This window comes from Dermochelys coriacea, chromosome 6 (assembly GCF_009764565.3).
Source record: "Dermochelys coriacea isolate rDerCor1 chromosome 6, rDerCor1.pri.v4, whole genome shotgun sequence".
In the NCBI taxonomy this organism is placed as follows: domain Eukaryota; kingdom Metazoa; phylum Chordata; order Testudines; family Dermochelyidae; genus Dermochelys; species Dermochelys coriacea.
This window is the reverse complement of record NC_050073.1, coordinates 123,455,140-123,478,907: the sequence shown is the minus strand read 5'-3', so window position 1 is coordinate 123,478,907 and position 23,768 is coordinate 123,455,140. Positions and strand designations below refer to the sequence as shown.

At 39.4% G+C, this 23,768-nt stretch overlaps 1 protein-coding gene across 5 annotated transcripts in view; it reads right to left on the bottom strand.

Moving 5' to 3' along the window:
* The window catches only part of MAP4K5 (mitogen-activated protein kinase kinase kinase kinase 5), a 92,281-nt gene that overhangs the window by 40,622 nt on the left and 27,891 nt on the right, over window positions 1–23,768 (bottom strand). For 3 of the 5 annotated variants that reach the window (XM_038404684.2, XM_038404680.2, XM_043515930.1), the window contains 8 exons: window positions 9,623–9,713; window positions 8,383–8,447; window positions 6,164–6,219; window positions 4,477–4,524; window positions 4,330–4,372; window positions 2,396–2,468; window positions 1,400–1,531; window positions 777–839 (listed from right to left, as the gene is read on the bottom strand). In XM_038404684.2, coding sequence (XP_038260612.1) covers window positions 777–839; window positions 1,400–1,531; window positions 2,396–2,468; window positions 4,330–4,372; window positions 4,477–4,524; window positions 6,164–6,219; window positions 8,383–8,447; window positions 9,623–9,713 — 571 coding nt within the window. Of the gene's footprint in view, window positions 1–776; window positions 840–1,399; window positions 1,532–2,395; window positions 2,469–4,329; window positions 4,373–4,476; window positions 4,525–6,163; window positions 6,220–8,382; window positions 8,448–9,622; window positions 9,714–23,768 lie in introns of those variants that run through there. The other 2 variants (XM_043515931.1, XM_043515929.1) reach the window with 2 other exon arrangements.

Below are 23,768 nucleotides of genomic sequence, written 5' to 3'. Positions count from 1 at the left end.
TCTGGGCCAGCAGAGGAGGAGCAATTAGCATTATGTGGGCCTGTCCCACACAGTCAGTTTCCTGCCATAGCAGAAGTATGTGCACTGCTGGACCTGGGTCCTCTCTGTCGCATGTGTTTCTATGTTCCTATAAAATCAAATCAATTACAAAATATAAAAAAAATAAAAAAATAAATCTATCTTGTTTGCTGGTACATACTGCAGATGTCTCAGCCTAAAACACTTCATCCTCAGGGAAATCATATTTCAGACCACTGGAATGAAAACTAACGCACCACACTTTTAGCAATGATTTTCTTCTTCCACAGAGCAATATGAATTAATGTCCCATTTTTAGAGATAGATTGTTTTAAAGCATGGTTTACCAGGGGTGAATTATGTTCCAATAAAAACTTCTGAGTTTGAGCAAATAATGAAGACTTTTTGGTCACTGCAGAAGTCAGAGCAATTTAAAAATTCATGACCTATACTAAATTTAGCCCTGATCCCGCACTGAGAGCTTCACAGTTCAGACTGCCCTTGATTTAATGAGGTGCTGCATGAACAGGGAATCTGTTTGCATGGTTCTCACTTCAGGATCAGACTCTTTTGCTGTAATTAAGTATTTTGTTTAGCAGTAAAAACTGAATTTGAAGGGACAACTCATGTATATAAGTCCCAAATGTGCATATGTGTTTGCAGGTTCAGGGCATATGCTTATGAACTGCTGACATAAATAATCATTCACATGATCTTTAAAACATGCACTGAACAAAAGGAGAAAAAATTTGACTTACCATTTTGCTTTTTCCTTGAGCTTTGGAGGTTGAAAGTTACTTTTAGACATTAGAAATAAAGCCCTAAGATAAAGAAAGCATAATAATAATAATAATAATAATAATAATATACAATATGAAAATAATTCATTTTATTCTAATATCTTGAGATTGAATAAAATACTGTACACAGCAGTTCTATTACCCCACAAAAGACAATATGAGCTGATGAAAACCCAAATGAGTTCTGTAATATGTAACATAAAAGATCTTGTAAGAGACAAATTAAAGCCGTTGATTTCTTTAATTATGGACAGTGTTTTTGAAATAATATCTGTTTATTTTCTTGTGCAACCCAGCTAACTATAGGGCTACTATAGAGTTCGGGAACTGAAACACTTACAAAATGTTACATCCTTAAGAATCAGATTCCGGAATCTGAATTGACATCTTTAAATCAAGACTGGATGACTTTTACAAAAGGTGTGGAGCACTAAAACAGAAATTATGGGCTTGATGTAGGAATCCCTGGGAGAGGTTATAAGGCCTGGATTATGCAAGACAGACTAGATGTTTATAATGGTCCCTTATGGACTATGATTTAACAAAATGCTTGAAATGAGTGAGTCTCATGAACAGCAGACCTCATTGGATGAAGGTCAAACATCGGTGGTTGAAGTTCTCCAAGTTCAATTGCTGTTATGCCAACTGCCCAGATATCACAGAGTTGGTTGTAACCGCCATTCTTTTCCACTGCTGCAACTTCTGGGGCCATCCTTTAAATGTAAAATCATCATTTGATTACATACTATAGACCATCACTTCCATAACACCTCCTTCGACCTGAGGATCTCAAATCTCTTTACACGATTACTGTAGAATTTTCCAAGGCAAGGGGCCTATGCAAAGAGTGTAATGGGGCCTGATGTGATCCTCTGCACGGGGATGAATTCCTTCCATTAAAAGAACAAAGACACAAAGGGTAAGTGTCTTGGCCAAAATCATGAATTCTGTAGCAGAGCCAGGAATAGAACCCAAGTCTTGTAATACCCAGTCTAATCCTCTAACCCCAGCACAATCTTTCTTCCCCCAGTCTGTTTTTTTCTAATATGAGGCAGAATACAGTATGCAATTTAAAAAAAAAAATCTATAATTTAAGTATTTTGTCTATATTCAATCCTCATTATGGCTATTATGCTAATGAGGGATCTCTGTATTAAGGCAGTACCTCAATTCAATGCAGTTAAATTTGCATTTTTATACAACCTAAAAAGTATGAAGTTGAAAATGTCTGGCATTTCAAAGCCTTAAATAGCAAAGACTGTGTTGAAACAAAAATAGCTGAAATGTGCTTCTTTACACTGTAATGTCCCCTGCATGAGGGAAACCCAGATGCCTGTATAACAAACAACATTCAGCACTGTATTAGATTGGCATAGGTTGCTGTTACAGTGATATTACAAAGCAACAAAATGACAATGTCATCTCTTGCCCAAGCACATTACTAAATCAGAAATAGTTTATATAACAATATGATGTATGTAGTTAAACATATCTGTATTTTAGAAGCTTAAGTATAATTTGTAAATACTGACTTCACTTTGCATGTAGTCATTCTATGAATCAAAGCAATTTATTACCAGTAAGGGGTACCAATAAAAGATTTTCTCTTCGCAATGGTGGCTGTTATTTTTGCTGCTACACCAAAGTCAGCTGTAAAACAAAATTACATCATCATTAAACATTTCCTAAAGATTGAATGTTCAATGAAACAAACAATAATACTCTAGGAAGTTATTATAAATCAACAACATATGCACATTCCTAGGTAATAAAATTAAGATAATTGTTTACAATGTTAATCTCTCAGGTAAAGAAGAGCAGAAAATTCTAGCTGGACATTTTTTTTTGAATGTCTGGAAATTGAAAGTTAGGTTTCTCCAAACTGCCTTAAAAATGACCCTGTTTCACTGCTTACTTCCACCTGTCTTATCATACCATGACTGTATCGTATCAGGACAAAATGTTATGTATTCTAATTAATACATACTGGAGGGAAGATAGATTGGCACTATAGTTATACGAGAGTGCGCTGTGTCAATGAGGAAACAACGGGAGATGTTTTGTTCTTACTGTTAAGACAAGAGACGCAGTAGGGACTCTCTAAAGAGGATAGAGCTACATTGAACGCATGGTATTGCAGATAATCATCCTATGTTCCCAGAGCCAGAAATCATGCCAGTCTAGTTTTGTTTTACTGTATTTACACTATAGTACCTGAAGAATTGTAGTTCATATTGTAGGCAAAGGATGGCTGGCCAGTAGGTAGAAAATGGGTATCCATGTGTGATCAGAGTTAAAGTTGTTAATGGAAACTCAACTATGAGGTTTCTAGGCTTTCAATTAAAAAAAAATATCATGTCCTCCTAATACATTGCTTCCGCACACCCACAATGGAGAAGTGCAGTTAGAAATGAATGTGGCCACATGGCTATGTGCTTGCTTTACATATCCTGTTTAGCAAAAAAAAAAAAAAAAAAAAAAACGAGGAGTACTTGTGGCACCTTAGAGACCAACAAAATTATTTGGGCATAAGCTTTTGTGGGCTAAAACCCACTTCATCGGATGCATGCAGTGGAAAATACAGTAGGAAGAACTCTCTCTCTCTCTCTCTCTCTCTCTCTCACACACACACACACACACACACACACACACACACACACACACACACACACACACACACACACACACACACACACACACACACACACACACACACACACACACACACACACACAGAGAAAACATGAAAAAAATGGGTGTTGTCATACCAGCTGTAACGAGACCAATCAATTAAAGGTGAGCTATTTTCAGCAGGAGAAAAAAATCTTTTGTAGTGATAATCAGGATGGCCCATTTCAAACAGTTGACAAGAAGGTGTGAGTAACAGTAGGGGAAAAATTAGCATGGGGAAATTGGGTCATTACACGAAGTAGAACTATTTCCCCATGCTAATTTTTCCCTTACTGTTACTCACACCTTCTTGTCAACTGTTTGAAATGGGCCACCCTGATTATCACTAAAAAAGGTTTTTTTCTCCTGCTGATAATAGCCCACCTTAATTGATTAGTCTTTTTACAGCTGGTATGGCAACACCCATTTTTTCCATGTTCTCTGTGTACATATATATCCATCTTCCTACTGTATTTTCCACTGCATGTATCTGATGAAGCGGGTTTTAGCCCATAAAAGCTTATGCCCAAATAAATTTGTTAATCTCTAAGGTGCCACAAGTACTCCTCGTTTTTTTTGCTGATACAGACTAACTCAGCTACCACTCTGAAACATATCCTGTTTAAGTAAATACAAGACAAGAGAAAGGAGTATTCATATCTCATACTCTGTTGATAGTTCTCGCCAGAGCGAACTGTTGTGTAGCTACAGTGTAAGTGCAAACGGTGTCTCACTGAAACAAAGCATCTGAATTGATACTTTACCTTACCACATTTTGATTGGTTCAATTAAAAAACCCTCATTCATTTTCTATTTTACTAGTAATTTCAACTCAACTTACCTAATTTTATGTCTCCATGGTCTGTTAGCAGAATATTTGCACCCTAAAACAAAACATGCAAAAAATTAATATGCTAAAATAATATTTGGAACATTTTAATGCATTACAAAGTATTAAATTAGTCCCTGCAGTTTTAAGTGACCTTACCTTAATATCTCTATGCATTTTGCCCTTCATGTGCAAATAAGCAAGACCCTACAAGTCAAAAATAAATCTGTAACTCAAGTTTGCCATGTTAACATACTACAAAACACAACATTTCAAATTCAATTTTTAACAGTTTAAACTCAATTTGTAGTTTTAATTAAAAAGTGAAAAAATGAACATTGAGATTTTAAGAAAAGGAGTCCATGGCTTCTGCTCCTCACCACTCCAATACCAACACACGTGCAGACTTTTTTTTAAACAAGTTATATATGTAGCATTTTTGTTAGATATATTTTTAGCTTCAAAATGCCCTCAAGAGGCAAAAGATTGATGACTGAAGCCAATAAAGTTTATTTACTTCTCAAATCTAGAAAGCTTTCAGCCAAAATTTGCAAGCCTGGGTGCCTAAATCCACATTTAGCTCATAAATAAAAGTGGACTTGTTTTCAGAGGTGCTTAACACTGGAATCTCTCACTGAAAGTCAAAACAAGTTCTGCAACTCCAATTCTTCTTGTTAACAAAATATTAGCTAAGAGGTTAGGAACAGAACTGCCCTATCAGACAAGTTTGTTGGCCCATTTAGTCTACAATCTGCCTCTGGCAGTGACCAGTTCACCAATGTTTCATAGGAAGGTGAAAGTGTCTTCTATGGTTCCCTTACACAATTATACATGGATATATAGAGCATGGACGGTAGAGTCCCTTCCTGACACAAAAATGTCATGATCAGCTTACACAATGAAGCATGACGTTTCACCATCTATGTTGTGTTGGCTTACATTTCTGTAATTAATTATAATAAAATGAACCAGAATTTTAGCTGTCCAGCCATAGAATTTTTCCCTCTACAAAACATTAGAATTCACTACCATAGAAGATTGATTATACATCGCTAAGTATTTCCTTTTATCGCTCAACTACTCACCCTCTCTTACTAGGGATTAGCTGTCTTCTGCAATGAGATTTAGAAATTTATCCTAAAGGACAGCTGCACTGAACCATCAGGTCAGTTGTACGGTGTATGAGGATAGCCAGATCAATCTAAAGCCTCAAATCTCACAAGATTTACACACGATTAAAATAATTGCATTGAAATCAATGGGACTACTCCTGTGGTTAAAGTGAAACATGACCAGTGCTGGGGCTTAAGATTCTGACCCTGCTACACAGGCAGACTCTTATAGCTGTATAAATCCCTTTGCAGGATCAGGGCATATGGGAACTGACATATGAAATGCTGCATTAAAATGATGTAATAAAGTATTTGTTCCACCACATTACTGTAATATCCTACCCATTTATACTAATACAGGAAATCTGAAAAATGAATTTGTTAACCCTAGCAAACTGGTCTCATTGAAGCTGTATTCCCAGGTTTACAAATGTAAGTGGCAGCACAGCACCTCCTTCTGAAATAAGGACAGGTTTCAGAGTAGCAGCCGTGTTAGTTTGTATTCGCAAAAAGAAAAGGAGGACTTGTGGCACCTTAGAGACTAACAAATTTATTTGAGCATAAGCTTTCGTGAGCTACAGTTTACTTCATAGGATGCATGAAAGCTTATGCTCAAATAAATTTGTTAGTCTCTAAAGTGCCACAAGTCCTCCTTTTCTTCCTTCTGAAATAGTTGATCTTCCTCATGTGTATCAAAAAAGAGGCTTTGTTCTCTATCTACAGAAGTACAGTACCTGTAACGTTTCTCTGCATACATATGCAATTTGTAACTCTGACAGCGGTCCAGTTACTGAAAACAGAAAGAGAGAAACAAGTCTTTGGGTTGTAATGCACACTGTACATATACCATTGTAAAACAGTCAACAGACTAGGGTAATATCCAACCTGCAAAAGTTCAAGGGACACTTTCAAATTAAAATATAGTTTATTTCAAAAAAGCAAGTTGAAAGCCATTTTAGGTGCTACTCTGACAGTGTCTTTCTAAAGTTTTCCAGCCACATTTTTCGTTATTAAATCAAAAGAGGGCTACTACCCAACTTCTCCAATATGAACAATGGAAGGATACTGATAATACAGGGGAAACAGTCAAACTGGGTGTACCAAAACCATCATCAAATGCACAAAATAAAGAAGCTGAAAAAGAGAAGGAACATTTCCCACATCTCTCAGGTATAGTAATCCTGTGTAGTATTTGCAACAAGAGGTAAACATTTGCCAGAGAACAGAGAATTAAAACATTTTTCAGACAAATGTGATTTTTAAGTTGATGACAACAGGGTAATAATACTGCTTGTGCTCTTCATAGAGGTAAAAAGCAGCAGAGATAATTTCTGTTTGCCTTTTTAAAATTAGAAATTCAGATCTTTTACCCTGGATGACTGTGGCACCTGAAGATTGTTTAAAAATTTGCTTGCATCGACAGCTATTTATATTACACTAAATGACTGAGACATACATAGATGAAAGGATATCTTTGCTTAAAATTCAAGAACTCCATCCCTTTAGTTAAGGTCTGAGAAAGCCCACAATCTGCTTTCCAAGACCTCCAACAAAAGTCTTCCAGCAAAACCAGTGAAGACCAAAGCTAACATATATGAAATAAAAAACAAGCAGAATTGTTTCGAAAATACCTTTTTAGTCTTTATTCATCATAAAGGAGAACAAAATGACACACCCTTTATTTGTCCTTTTAAGATCACATTCAGGGTTCTCCTAGCAAAATTAGCTTGCCCAGATTGTTCACTATATGTTTAGCCTACTTTCACAGGACTAACTTGTAATCAAATAGTACAGCTGCAATATGAGGACAATGTTACTTTAAGAACTTTGATTTTTACATTCCATGACTTACATGTTTCAATAAATGCAGTATTTATTACTTAATTACTTCAGTTATTAACATAACTTTTTGAATTTAAGTAGCTTGGGGTTTTTATTTTGTTCATTTTTTCAAGGAAAGGGAATAAACTACTCATCCATGTTAACATTTTAAGTGTTAAGATAAAATGTTAACATGGATGGGATGGATTACTTGAGGGCTTTGAAAGTCACATTTCATTGAGATGAACTTCTGCAATGTGTCTCAGAAATAGTTTCCAAGCCTATTAAGGGTAATAGACATTGTGATGTCACAAAAGGGGGCACGGTTTCATTAGGAAATGTTAATTTCTAGCAAATGCCACTAAACATGATCATTTTCCAGTCACTTGTAACTAACTTTTCTCTCCCAGGACTGACTTCTCAATAAGGACTGTTTACCTGCAAGATTGAAGGGTTTTCTTCAGGCTTTTTTAGAGTTAAAGAGCAAAAATATCTCAAAGCCTTAATGCTGAAAAAGTGTATTTTGTTCACTTCTCCAAAACTAAAAATAGCTAAAATATATTTTAACTTAGAAAACAAATAAACCCATAAGCTCCTCATCTCTACATTCAAACCATGCAGGAAAAATTTGAGTCCCCTAAAGAATTTATCAGAAAGCTATGATGATGTGAAGATGGGAAAATAAGCTTTACATTAACTAGTAGTTTAAGGGTTAACTGTTCAATATAATATGGAGAGATTTAGGTACGTATTTCCATTATTTTTAATAGGCATATGTACTCATCTCCTATTCATTACATTGGAAATATTCCTCAAAATACCTTGTTGCCAAAAAGGGCTCCATTTATTCCTATTTAGGATCTATTTAGAGTAGATGTACTTATTTATTTTGTAACGTTCAGTGTAAAACAACAGGATATGAACACAATATAATAGTCACCATGTTTATGAAAAGTTCTTGATCAGTTATGTAGAGACCTTAGCCAAAACAAAATAAGGGTTCACTTGCAGCAAACGAACGGTAAAATGCCAATGGATTGCCATTAAAATGACTCTCTATTGTTGTGTCATATTTTCTTTGCTTTCCACTTCGAAAAGATGCAAATAAATACCAAAATAAGTTTCAAAATACCATGGTAAATGTCCTGAAGTGATCCACCACCACAGTATTCCATGCAGATCCACAGCTTTTCACGGCTATTTTTAAAAAGTTAAACATAACCATTAGCAGTTGACAGATCTATATACAGTAGCTGCAGTCAAAAATTATCATGATTTTATTATTTAACGGATGGTTATTCGATTGTTATGTTTTCCATTTTCTTATACCCCGAGGAATTCTAAAGTGCTGATGTATCACGAAATCCAGATATACATTTTGCATGCATTTTAATACATACAAAGCAGGCTAGTAAATATCAATTCTCACTTAGGGTGAAACTTCTTACGTGTCAGATTCACTGACAAATTACTCTGTTGATCAGAACTGTAATATAATTGCCATAACCATGAGTTTTTCTCTAAAATAAAGTTCATGTAAAAATACAACTGAGGCATACATTCTATTAACCGAGATAATTTTATGCTATCTTGTAGTTTCAAAGCTCAAAAGAGCGTTCCTCAAAGACTCTACACCTCCGTTTTTCAAAGACATGTTGGCTTAAGGATTTAGCCATAAATCCAATTAAAGTCAATTTGAGTGGCTCCTTTCACTTTGAAAATGCAACTCCCCAAGCAATTTGGAGACCAGATCTCCTAGAACTGTGTAGCTAGGATAAGAGCCAGAATATGGAAAGTGATGATATATATTCCCACAGAGCTCACTGATAAACTGCAGAACTCCACAGAAATGGAAAATATTCTCCAACTTTTTGTATGGTATTTAACGTGTATACCTGAAAACACCGCCAGCTGGCCTCACCTCTTCTCTCTCTTCAATATTTCACAGCTGTAGCAACACAGCCATGAAATCTGATTGTTGCCAACAATTCAGATTTAGAATATTTACAAATCACAGTTACCCAGCTATACTTTTGTAACAGCAATACCTTGAAATAAAATACCAAGAGGCATAATTCTTTGGGTAAGTAACTAGCCTTTTTTATTTTAAAGTTACTAGAATTTCAAACCTCCCCACCAACTTGGTAGAAAACCAAAACTCCCAAAACATCAGGCTCTGAGGCTGGATGCATTGCAACAGTCTCCACGGAGAAGGCTTCTGACTAGCAGAGATGGTGCAATATTAGTCACTATTTTAAAAGGCAACTAGGAATCAAGGGACCAAATGAGAGGGGGACTGGGGCGCGAGGATAAAGATGGTACTCACTGTAGAGGAAGAGTTGTAGAAATGCACACAATTAAACACGACTTACTTGAGATAGCTCCCAAAGTAGGCTACAATGTTGCAGTGTTTACATTCTTTAACCATATAGATTTCTTGCTGTATCAATGAAAAATCATCTCCTGAAAAAACAAGAGATGGCATGGTCACGCCAACAACATACATAAAACACAGACCTATATGTAAATGAGGGAAGTGGGCACATAGTGACCAAGAGCTTGAAAAGGTCTGAAAGCATGCATATAATTATGAAACCCCAAGCCACTGTATTTTGATAACTGCTGACCCTTTTATGAGAGTTTCCAACACATCATCCTATTCAATATCAGTGATCCATATATATCCTTCTTTTCACCTTCCTATCTTTTTTACATGCTTTGCATGACACCAAAATGTTTCTTGAAGACCAGTGGAGAAGAGCTGGCCTGGCGTCTAGAGGTAGCCTGCAATATGATCAGTTAAGACACTAGATCAGTTCACTCACTACCCAGCAAGCAATGGGAGTGCTCTGGAAAGACAGTACTCAGAGGGATGGGAACATCATACAATGCTTTTCAGCAGCTCTTCTGGCTACTTTAGGAAGGGAACTAACTGGTTCTGTAGGGGATGGGGAAGGGAGGGTGTATAGTACCAGTGATTCAAGAGCCCCGAAGGTGGAAGGAAATGGTCCCTCCCAAAAGCAGACATCACAAAAACTATTTTTTTAAATATTCCATTTCCAATTAATTCTGGGGGACAGTATTGCCAGCACAGCACTCTCGGTCACTGATGACTAAGAGAGAAGGCCAGAATCAGAGTCCCAAACGCTGATCTCCTTGCTACAGATGTCTTTTAAGATGATGGATCATAGCAGTTATATAAGTAGAATTATGCATCCTCAGCAATGTCTGTCTTGAACACAGGGTAATTAAAAAACACTTAATGCGGCTGTTCTCTGTCTTTGGTATTTCCACCATTTAAATATAAAGGGATGCAAAAAGAAATTTGTCCCATAATTTTAATTTTATAAAAAAGTTAAAAAAAACAAACAACAACAAAACACAACTAAGAAACAATAAAACTGTTTGCTTAATACTAGGTCATTCCAATGAACAATAATTTTAAAACAAACACTCCCGTGCAGCATTTAGAACCCAAACATTGCAGCACTAAGGCTCAGACTCTCAATCAATGGGAGTTAAACACTTAAATCCCTTTGAAGGTCTGGGCCCAAGAATCTGAAACTGAGTGTAAACAAACATTAGACAGGTTGGTTTGATTTTCAGCGTCCAAGCTCAGAAACTTAAACACTAAATTAGAAGCGAGAATCTTAAAAATCCAAGGTGTTATTAGCAAGATGGGGGTGGGGGTGAAGAAGCAGCTAATTTATAGCATACGACTTCAAAACACCCCTTTAAAATAAGGCAGAAATACTGATCTACATCATGGATTCACTTCAGATGTTCTTTTTAGATAAGAGGCATGAAGAGGCATTACCTAGGGAGGTGGTAGAATCTCCTTCCTTAGAGGTTTTTAAGGTCAGGCTTGACAAAGCCCTGGCTAGGATGATTTAACTGGGACTTGGTCCTGCTTTGAGCAGGGGGTTGGACTAGATGACCTTCTGGGGTCCCTTCCAACCCTGATATTCTATGATTCTATGATTCTATGATTCTAAGACGAGATATTCAAAATTTCAATTCTTCCCTATGTGAGAATTTTTAGTAATAAATCTTCACAGGTTTAGATCATGTATGCCAACTTTCACTCTAAAGACATCATAACCCTCTGCAAACAGGTTCAAAATGGAAAAGCTGAGTGAAACAGTAGACAGGTTACACGCATGTAATTACATTTAACAAAATATTGTTTCTAAATGAGTATTAACAGTGTTCCCCAAGTATATTATATAAACTTTTTGTACCTTACTGCAATCTAAAATGTTGACACTAGAAATTAATATCTATTTGTCTTCTCTCCCAAACAAAACAAGCCCTGTAGTCCACCACTTTAGGTTGCTCTGCTCACAGATTTTATTCAACAATAGCATATTATGATATCTGCCGGAAGGACCTGGTCCAGCTCCAATTAAGTCAATAAGAATCTTTCCACTTACTTCAATAGCGGTTGGATCAGACCCTAAATGATGGGGCACCAACATTACTATGGTAATTTTCTTGCAACGGAAACCAGGAAAAGAGGGCACAATGGGGCTTAAGGAAGAGTGTGATTGGGGGCCTAATTTTGGAAGGTAAATTTTAAATGCATGTTCTGCAGCCAGATGCTTCTTTGGCAAAAGATGCTCATTTAAATTCCAAGGCAAAACGACATTAAGATGGAGTCAGGGTTGAGAGAACATATCCATAACGAGGGTAAAAAGCATTACAGGTATATTGCAGTTATCTCATAGCCTAGCATTACAAACCCAGGAAATGAAGAGTTAAAGTTACACTTAAAAGAACTGCACAGTTAAGGTACCCAAACATCCTTAACTTTGCCCTGTAGTGACATCATGTAACAACAATGATGATGATTAAGGTATCTGTACCCAGAATTTAGATTTAAAAAAAAAAAAGGCTTTAAAAGACATCAGGGTATTTTTTCTTTGCTTTTCCATGGTGCCACTACATGCAAAGTTAAGGATACAGCAAAGAGCAATAGCAAAAATACCAACCCTGAAAAGGAAGGTTCTTTGAGGGGTTTTTAAGACACCACCAGGGGGTATTTCCTAACAACTGAGACAAGGCACAGGTATCCTCTGAAAAATGCAAGCAAATGGGAAACCTTCAAATACAACTGGACAGTTCGAATAATATCCCAAAAGAAAAGCTTTAGGAGACTAGAGTGTTTGGACTCCCCTCTCATCTATCCAACACACTGAACCTAAGCAATAATACTTAGCAAATGTATTGAGTGAGTCCCACATGGCTATTGATCCAATGAGCATTGATATGGCCAGTCAGGTCACAGCAATCTGAAATGCAGCCAGACAGCTATTTAGACATAGTCCTACTGTTAACAGCATTGCTCAAGGAAGTGGTGTGAGGTGAAACAAGAAGTGGAGAAGGCTGTCTAAGAGCCTTAGTCTGCTTCAAGTAAAACCACAAGGATTTTTGAATGTTGAGTATATGGAGAAGGGCCTCACTGGGGTGGGAAAGCAGGCATGGAAAAAACATTGGCAGGCAGCACAATGGGTTTCTGGGAAGGTAGAACTCAAAACGTCACATTGGAGAAGACTCTGAGGTTCCTGAAGCCGAGCACATGGGATAACCATTCTTTTTTGTTTATACATTGCAAGCTAAATAAATATAATAAAGCAGTTTCTATAAACCAGATGATTAAGTTCTGCACACATTTTGTACTGTACAGGAGAGTTACCCCATGATCATACTGAATTTCAGCATGAATTCACGCACCTGCCTGAAACTATTATTGTGAACAGAATAATTTTGGGTTTGAGTTCAGGTGGATTAATTCACTCCAGTTTCTCTGACAAATTTTCTACTGGAAACTTTTAAAACACTTATGTATAACAGACCGAAGCATTTCAAAATTAATGTCATTTTTAAAGAAGGTCAATATCAAATCCAAAAGAGTAAGTCTAAAGGAAGAAATCAGCACCAGGAAGGCATTAACTTTCACTAGATAACAATGTTTGCAGTGTCGTAATACCCTTGTTGGTTCCAGGATAAAGGAGAGACAAAGTGCTCTTTTACTGGATCAACTTCTGTTGGTGAAAGAGACAAGCTTCTGCATGTCACAGAACTTTTCTTCAGATTATGAAGCTTGAAAGTTTCTCTGTCACTGACAGAAGTTGGTCTAATAAAAGATATTACCTCACCCACAGTGTCTCTATAGATGATAATATCAGTTCTTCAGCTGTTTGCATCACATCAAATGATGCCAAATCCCTTGTTAACAGAAATGTCCTCACTTCAGAGATCGTCACTAAGTACTGTCTATTCATGTACAGAGACTTAATATACATGGCACTTTTATTCCAAATAGATGATCAAACCAGGTCCCAGCCCTAAACGCCTCACAATCATAGGTAGGAGTCTGAGTTGCCCTTACAGAGACCTTGCTTAGCAAAGAGGGTTTTAGACGGGATCCAAAGGAGGAGGTAGAAGGTGCTTGCTGGATGTTGAGAGAGGTTGTCCTGAGTGTAGTGGACAAAGAGAAAGGAAGTGGGAAGAATGGAGCAGTAGGGAAAGAGACTTGGCTGGAGTACACAGAGGATAAAGAGAGGTCACATGTAGAACTTTAAAGGGAGGAGGAGGTGGAATTTCAAAAGAATAAGGGAATTATTGCAGAAGTTTAAGGGAGAAAAGCAGAAAAGCTGCTAGAATAGTGGGAGAGCAAGAGGCTCTAGGTGCCAGTATCTTGGACAGACTATGAAGAGGAAAAGATGGGGAGATCACAATTCCTTAACCTCATACTGGAATGAAGTGAAGAAAATTATCAATACCACATAACAATAATACTTGCTCTCAACATTTCATTTGGAGGAAGACAGCAACCAAAAATAAGAACCTGATTTTAAACAAAGTAGCTTGCAAAACAATTTACTTCTGGTTTAGTCATCAGAGACCACTTCGTGCTAAACAACATGTTATCGGAAAAATGTACTTTCGTCTACGCATATGTTTGCAATTATAGGTTATGCAGCATGCTGAGCAAAAAGCCGGTTGGGGAGTTGTTGTAAATCATGCAAGCAGCATGGTGACTCACTGCAGCTTGCTAACATTATGTAATTGTATCTGTACAGTTAAACGTACAACATACAGAAGAGAGGCTGTCACAATATAAAGTACTTTATAAGTACTTATAAAGATCAAAACTGGTGGTTGAACCTGCTCCATTTGGCTCAACAACCTGCCCTTTTCCCTGCCAACTGTGCTACAGAATAGACTATTATAATCTGTCACCATATCACCTTGCACTGCGATCCCATCCAGAACTCACAAGCTAAGCAAGTTCGGGCCTCTCCAAGAATCACTAAGGCCCATCTACACTAGAGAACGATTTCAGTTGCAATTAAAGTTTTAAAATTAGCCCAACTAACCAGTATTAGTTCTCACCAGCCATCCTAGATCTGGTGTTGGTCCATCCTGGATCCACATACACAGAGCACATACCTCTTTCAAGCAGGGGCATAATGTCTATGGTTTACAGGGTATATTCGCTCTTGATCACATTTTCATTTGTTCCACTGCCCTGCTATGAATGGTATCATCCTGTGTAAGGAGCCATTCATGCATCTAGAGAAGCCACAGATACACCTACACCCTTGCAGCCCCTCCTGGACTGACTCTGGGTCACTTTGTTTATTTTTCAGAGATTTCCCCTGGGACAAATAGATAGTTATTGTTTTAATAAAATAGTATTTGCATGATCTCAGTGCTGCATCATGGAATTAGGGGTGTATGTGGGAAGAGAGAGATGGGATGGACAGAGCTGAGAAGAGCCACAGCAGCTCTTGGGCCTGCATGCAATTGAGAGGAAAGGGGTTTGACTGAGTTGCCAAAGACATTGCTCCAGATTTGGGCAGGAGCACTGGGAGACCAAAATGTACCCTGCCAGCTAGTTTGCCAGCAATCCTGATCTATGCTAACACTGTAAACTGTAAGCTACACGAGTTAGGAACCCATATTAGACTTGCTGGCAGCGGGATAACAAATGATACAAAGCATGTCTTAAAGTCAGAAGCAGCTACACACAAACTTGCTGCATAACATTATTTGCCTCATGGGTGTTATCTATTTTGCCGCAAGATGCCAGTGTTGACGGGGTTTCAAAGGTGCTGGAAGAAATGGCATTTGCAGAACCATTGTGCCAGCATCAAACTCAAGGCAGTGAAATGCAAGTGAGCAGTTTGCACCATTTGCAGCCGTTAAAGATATCTCTTGTGTTTTATCAACGTAAGGGTCCCCTGGCTAAATTCCAGCTCAGGAACTGACTAATGACTTGAAATGTGCCATTTTTCAAGTGTTTGTATTTGAACAATTAGAGCTCCCAGAAAAAGCAAGGGAAATGTCTTGGGATAAGTTAACAATTCCTCTCTGTATGCAAACTCCACAGCAAAGCTGCCCAAGGTACAATATCCAAACCTCACTAAACCCCTAGAGAAATTTACAGAGATCTCCTCATCCCATTCAATATTAGGAAAAAAAATCATTCCAAATCCAATGTGTGAATCCAATCAGGGGTCTGATCTGTGCTGATGACTGATATAGGTTTCACAATGTGCAGCTTTTTATTTTAAAATGGAATTTAGTGCTTTGATCTCCCCTCGCAGAGTTTTGTGCAGATATCTGGCTTCTGAGTGGTAACCACATTGCTCGTCATCTAAGCCGACAAAAAATCTGTTCAGAACTGATCAATACAGCAGCTTTAACTTTTGCTCTGTGTTGCTCGAAAGCTTGTCTCTCCCACCATCAGAAGTTGGTCCAATAAAAGATATTATCTCACCCATTTTGTCTCTCTAATATCCTGGGGCTGACACAGGTGAACGGTGAACCTACAGGGTCAGGTCAGAAGAGGCTCAGGGAACAAGCAGCAATGAAGTGAATCAAGCATTACATGGCTGCGTTTATAGGGTCCTTGGGCTGGAGCCGATATTAGTGGTGGGCCCGGGCTCCCCTTCTGGCCACACAAAGTGGCATAAACCCCAAGAAGGGGATGGAGCCTATTTGGGAGCCTGAACAAAGGGCTGAATTTAAGTGGCCCAGAGCCAGGGCTGAAGACCCTAGTGAGAGCAAATAGAATGTTGACTGACTCTAACGCCCTGGAGGGTGTCAATCAGACTGCAATATCACTCCCAGCCACAATGAGGCACTCAAGAGGTGAGTGCCCCTTCACACAGCCAGTAAAAGGTTAAGCTGAGAACAGAAAACATATAACCGAGACACCCAGCTATCTGACATAAGAATAGTTAATTATGAGAACACTGTAGAAAGATGCATAATATGTAATAATCAAACTAATAAAATGACACTACATTTCAAAGAAATGGTTTCACAGCACTTGGTATTTTTATTGCATTAATGTAAATAAAACAGTGCATTACCACATGCCTTCTGCATCATAAGTAGCAATTAAAAACACTATGTTGCTTCTCTTTTGCTTTCTGTATATCCTGAAGACAGGTTTGTTTATTCAAAAGCTCATGAATATGATGCTCATGAAACTGAAAGTTACGGTCATAGAGATTAAGGCCAGAAGGGAGCACTAGATCACCTTGTCTGACCTACTGTATATCACAGGCCACCAATCCCACCCAGTGCCCCATACTAACCCAACAACATAAATGAGACCAAAGTATTACAGCCCACAGGAGACTAGGCCACTATGTGCCAGAGACAGAGAATAGGAGGGACCGAGGGGCATCAGTGCTTGAGGCCCCCACATGCCAGGGAAATGGTTATACCCAGATAATCCTGGCAAGTGACCCACACCCACATGCTGCAGGGAAGGTGGAAAAATCCACAAGACCACTGCCAATCTGACCTGGGGGAGAATTCCTTCCTGACCTCGTATATCGCGACCAGTTAGGCCCCTGCCTATGCAAGAAAGAATGAGCCAGCCAAGCCCTTGAGAGAGCGAGAATGTTCAGTGCCAGTTCAAAGCCCTGGCCCACCCTGACAATGAACCACCTCCAACCATATCGATCAAATTGCTTACACGACACCTTACTCTAACGCGCTGTCTCGTTCAAACTCCTCCAGTATGCCCCTAAAACTGCCATTCAAGTTCTGGGTGTGTCATAAGCGAAGAATGATCTATCATGTCAAATTGCATAGTGATCTTGTTTAGTGAAATGATATTGACCAGGGTTAGAATGGGACCAGACTAAGAGTCAGCATTTGAATCCAAGTGTCAGAAGTGAAAGGCTACAGGGCCAACACCAGACCACTTCACAGCTCATGAAGCCTTTAAAAAACAACAAGCAAAAAACAAAAACCCTAACATGGTCACACACTATGGACCAGATTCTTAAGTACAGCGAGGTTGCACTCAGCACAAGGTGGTGGTGGAGAGTTAAAGGTAACAAAGTCATTTTCATACTCCTCCGATCTCAGGGACCGCCAGAGCCCGTTCAGCCGCATGTTAAATTAAAGCAATCTGAGGGTTGCTCCTACTTACACCATCTGGTAATGGCCCCCTAGGGGCCACTATAAAGCCAGGGATTGCCAGAGTATACAATGGTTGTTCCAACAATATCTCCCCACCCTCTTTCAATCCCCAACATATTCCTTATTAAGGCAGCTTTCCAGCTCCTACATACTGCAGAATGGGCCAAAGAGGCCAGAACAGTGGTTGAGGATCTGGCTGTAATACTTCAACAGATATGATCAAATACTAAAAAGAAAGTGACTTCAGAACGGGAATCACAAAGTGCAGAAACTAACATTGAAAACAAAACACCCTGTTCTGAATTTATGAAAACCAAAACACCACACGTGTGTACGGTTATTTGCTATGGCAGTAAAATCTCCGAACTTCTAACTTCAATCAACATAGTCCAAGATACATCAATAGTCCAACTTCACATAGAATCATAGAATCAAGAATATCAGGGTTGGAAGGGACCCCAGAAGGTCATCTAGTCCAACCCCCTGCTCAAAGCAGGACCAAGTCCCAGTTAAATCATCCCAGCCAGGGCTTTGTCAAGCCTGACCTTAAAAACCTCTAAGGAAGGAGATTCTACCACCTCCCTAGGTAACGCATTCCAGTGTTTCACCACCCTCTTAGTGAAAAAGTTTTTCCTAATATCCAATCTAAACCTCCCCCATTGCAACTTGAGACCATTACTCCTCGTTCTGTCATCTGCTACCATTGAGAACAGTCTAGAGCCATCCTCTTTGAAACCCCCTTTCAGGTAGTTGAAAGCAGCTATCAAATCCCCCCTCATTCTTCTCTTCTGCAGACTACACAATCCCAGCTCCCTCAGCCTCTCCTCATAAGTCATGTGCTCTAGACCCCTAATCATTTTTGTTGCCCTTCGTTGTACTCTTTCCAATTTATCCACATCCTTCCTGTAGTGTGGGGCCCAAAACTGGACACAGTACTCCAGATGAGGCCTCACCAGTGTCGAATAGAGGGGAACGATCACGTCCCTCGATCTGCTCGCTATGCCCCTACTTATACATCCCAAAATGCCATTGGCCTTCTTGGCAACAAGGGCACACTGCTGACTCATATCCAGCTTCTCGTCCACTGTCACCCCTAGGTCCTTTTCCGCAGAACATACAATAACTAGCTTCTTTTGCCCCAAACAGAACATTTCTACAAGAAAAATAAAGACATCAGACCAATTCTCCCTAAACCAAATGAAAACCAGCAATTAGATACTTCAGTAAATTTGTAAAGGGGTTTATTTAGAGCATTACAAACATAAGTCAAATATTCCAAGTGTTTTTATTTAATGGTACAGCAGTACTTGCAATGTAGATTCCCATTAATTTCAAAAGTAATTTTTACTGTATTTTCCTAAAGAGAAGGCTCTGCAGAGAAGAATCATACTGACAAATAATTGTCCTTCTGCATCTACTATTCCTTCAGTTCATCTGCTAAATCCATACAAGGAAGTGGCTTTTGTGTTTCACATAATTTTGGCTTCTGCACAGGTCTCCTGAAAATACTGAGTACAGTGAGAATTAGTTTCTGAAATCGAGCTGGCTCTCAAGTTATGTGAAGCATTTGAACTCAGTGAATGTTGGGAAATGTCACTAGCATGCCAGAAAATTTTTGGCTAAATGCTCTCCAAAGTCTGTGCCAAAAGAAGTGAAAAACACTGTCTAGTCCAATTTTATTAGTACGGTCTAAGTGATGGGTAGCTGAGCTAGTACATTGCACAGAAGGTCAAACAAATTCAGGACTGAAGCCTTCTAAACGGGGGGATGAAGGCGGTGGTTAGTTTCCTTTGTTTAGAGGAAGGGAACAAGCCAGGTGGAAGAAGAGATTTAACAATTTTGCAACCTTAGTTTTACTTCCAAGTTTCTTTTGCCCACTAATCCATTTGCCACCATTAGATTGGTAATGGGAACAAAACACAAACCATTCCCATCCTAAAATTAAGCAGTTTCTTTCTCTGGGTTGTCTTCTCCATGGGTCCCATACAACAATGAGAATTTCTCAGCTATCACCTGATTTTGGGCAGCCTTTTTTCACCTCTGATTCAGTGCACATGGCTGGAAGTTAAAGCTAGACAAATTCAGACTGGAAATAAGGCATACATTTAACTGTGAGAGAAATTAACTTTTGGAACAATTTACGCAGGGTCGTAGTAGATTCTCCATTGCTAACAATTTTTCAATCAAAATTGGACGTTTTTCTAAAAGATCTGCTTGGGAAGTTCTCTGTCCTGTGTGATACATGAGGTCAGATTAGATGATCACAGTGGTCCCGGATTCTATGAATATATAAATCACTTGCTCCATCATTCTTTGTTTTCCTCAGTTGATCCTTCCTCTTCTCCGAGGTCCCCTATTATGGTGACCATCCCTCTCAGCTGAAAAGGACTGTACAGAACTCAAAGTTAGCTAAGTTCCTTCATTTCTCTAGCGTCAGCAACATTCAGAATTTTTAACAGCATATTATCAATCTCATCTCTAGCTGTGTCCTCTGGTCTAAATGCAAAGACGCGCCCTCTACCTCAACCACCAAATGTTCCATTCTGCATGCTTAGATACTCAAATGTCTTCAACACTGTACTGAAGATAGCATATTTGCTACACTCTGGGTTTGGGTCGAAAGGAGTTGTATTCTCTGCAAGAGCTCCAAGATTAATTGGAAAAGTTTCTCACATTGACCTGATGCCAGGGCTGCCACTACTACAGCCTGACTACTGTTTAATCTGAAACACCCCCAACATATTGGACAAAATCCATTCAAAACTTTCAAAATAAGTAAAAACTTATATAAATACAAAATCTCCCTCAGAGCCAATGCAGAGATTTTTAATAAGATGAGTGTGATATGTTGAGACAGCCACGTCTACCTGAAAGGATGTGAGCTGCTGCATTCTAAACAGACTGCATCATTGAGGCCATGTGAGCAAACACTTCAGAGAATAAAGAAATACTGTAATCCAGCCTTAAAAATACCACCCCCACAAGGTCCTCACCAGCAGTCTGTGCAAGCACCTCCTAAGAAGGAACTCACGCTAGCAATGGTTTGTAATCATCTAAAAAACGTGAATAAAAGTCACTTGCCTGAGGCAAGTCAGGCTAGCAGTACAGTGAAATTTACAAAGCTATAATCACCATTGCTAATTACAGAAGTGTTCTAAGCAGCAGGGAAATGGGTCACATGATTGTATGTTTCACTCTGCTACTCAAAGTGAAGTGCACAGGCAGGGACAATCCCTAGCTTCTGAAGGTTCTTTCCCTCCCCACACCTCCCTCTAACAGCAGAGGATTAAGTCCCTGCCTCACAGCTTTCCAGGCAGCACATAAAAACATACAAGCATCTGGTCTATTTCATCTGGATCAGGAGCAGAAACCTAAGGGCTCAAGGGGGGCAGTTTTATTGCATTCATAGTAGGTGAATCCACCCCACTCTTCTTCGTAAAAAACATTGCCCTGCCTTCTACTTGCGCTACATTGATGACATCATCTTCATCTGGACCCATGGAACAGAAGCCCTTGAGGAATTCCACCATGATTTCAACAATTTCCATCCCACCATCAACCTCAGCCTGGACCAGTCCACACAAGAGATCCACTCCCTGGACACTACAGTGCTAGTAAGTGATGGCCACATAAACACCACCCTATACCGGAAATCTACTGACCCTATTCCTACCTACATGCCTCTAGCTTTCATCCAGACCACACCACACAATCCATTGTCTACAGCCAAGCTCTGAACCGCATTTGCTCCGCATTTGCCCTCAGACAGAGACAAACGCCTACAAGATCTCTATCAAGCGTTCTTAAAACTACAATACCCACCTACTGAAGTGAAGAAACAGATTGACAGAGCCAGAAGAGTACCCAGAAGTCACCTACTACAGGACAGGCCCAACAAAAAGTAACAGAACGCCACTAGCCGTCACCTTCAGCCCCCAACTAAAACCTCTCCAACACATCATCAAGGATCTACAACCTATCCTGAAGGACGCCCCATCACTCTCACAGATCTTGGGAGACAGGCCAGTCCTTGCTAACAGACAGTCCCCCAACCTGAAGCAAATACTCACCAGCAATCACACAACAAAAACACTAACCCAGGAACCTATACTTGTAACAAAGCCCATTGCCAAGTGTGTTCACATATCTATTCAAGAGACACCATCATAGGGCCTACTCACATCAGCCACACCATAAGAGGCTCATTCACCGGCACATCTACCAATGTGATATATGCCATCATGTGCCAGCAATGCCCCTCTGCCATGTACATTGGTCAAACTGGACAGTCTCTATGCAAAAGAGTAAATGGACACAATCAGACGTCAAGAATTGTAACATTCAAAAACCAGTCGGAGAACACTTCAATCTCTCTGGTCACTCGATTACAGACCGAAAAGTCGCAATATTACAACAAAAAAAACTTCAAAAACAGACTCCAATGAGATACTGCTGAATTGGAATTAATTTGCAAACTGGACACTATTACATTAGGCTTGAATAAAGACTGGGAGTGGATGTGTCATTACACAAAGTAAAACTATTTCCCCATGTTTATTCCCCCCCCCCACCGTTCCTCACACGTTCTTATCAACTGCTGGAAACGGCCCATCTTGATTATCACTACAAAAGATTTTTTTTCTCTCCTGCTGGTAATAGCTCACCTTAACTGATCACTCTCGTTATAGCGTGCCTGGTAACACCCACCGTTTCATGTTCTCTGTGTATATAAAATCGTCCTACTGTATTTTCCACTGCATGCATCCAATGAAGTGGGCTGTAGCCCACAAAAGTGTATGCTCAAATAAATGTGTTAGTCTGTAAGGTGCCACAAGTCCTCCTGTTCTTTTTGCGGATACAGACTAACAGGGCTGCTACTCTGAAATTTAGCCTTGAACTCTCTCACTACAGGCTGGCAGTACCTGTTGGAGCTCATCTGCCAATCCACAGGCCTTGTGTTTGACAGCAGAACCTGTTCTCTGCAGTAAGTGTGACGCCCCCAGCTGAGGTTACGATTTAGGGTACATCAGCTGAGAGTGTAGGAAGAAAGATTTACTGCCTCTTGATATATTATCTAAAAGAAAACATGAGTGAATAAAGCTGACCAGAATCTATGTATAAACTAATGTTGACTCTGTTTTCCTCTCCTTTAACATCACATAATTAGAAAGAGCCCTAACTGCATTTTACATGTGTAAACAAGAACTTCCTATTTTGCCAATGAACAATTGCTAGTAGCAGCACATAACTACAGGCCCCAACTGAGATCAAGCCTCCATTGTGCTGGGCACTGTATAGACACAAAATATGAGAGCGTCCCTATGCCAAAGAGCTTACAGTCTGAACAGAGAAATCAGCAAGAGTTGAGAGGACAAGAGGCACAGAAAGGTGAAGTGACTTGTTCAAGGTGACACAGCAAGACAGAAACAAAACTGGGAAAAGGACCCAGGTCTCCTGGGTCCCAGTTCTCTACCTCTCCAATATCTAAGCAGGTAATTAGCTCTGGTTTGGGATAAATGGGCTCCGAGAGTGCGACTACTAGAATTAAGGTGTTTATGTAAAAAGTGAGTCAGAGCCGCAGCCATTGGAATAGGGAGTTTTCTAATCAGCTAAACCTAGTCAGACATGCGCTGGGCTGGATTTGCAGAAGACTCAGACTTTAAGGTCAGAAGGGACATAAAGAACGGCCATACTGGATCAGACCAAAGATCCATCTATCCCAGTATCCTGTCTTCCGACAGTGGCCAATGCCAGGTGTTTCACAGGGAACAAACAGAAAATCATCAAGTGATCCATCCCGTCGCCCATTCCCAGCTTCTGGCAAACAGTGGCTACGGACGCCATCCCTGCCCATCCTGGCTAATAGCCATTGATGGACTTATTCTCCATGAATTTATCTAGTTCTTTTTAAAATGCTGTTATAGTCTTGGCCTTCACAACAACCTCTGGCAAAGAGTTCCAAAGGTTGACTGCATTGTGTGAACAAATGCCATCTTGACCATCTAGCCTGACCTCCAAGAAGGCCTTATTGATTTTTAAGATGGGTTCTGCAGAGAAATACATTTT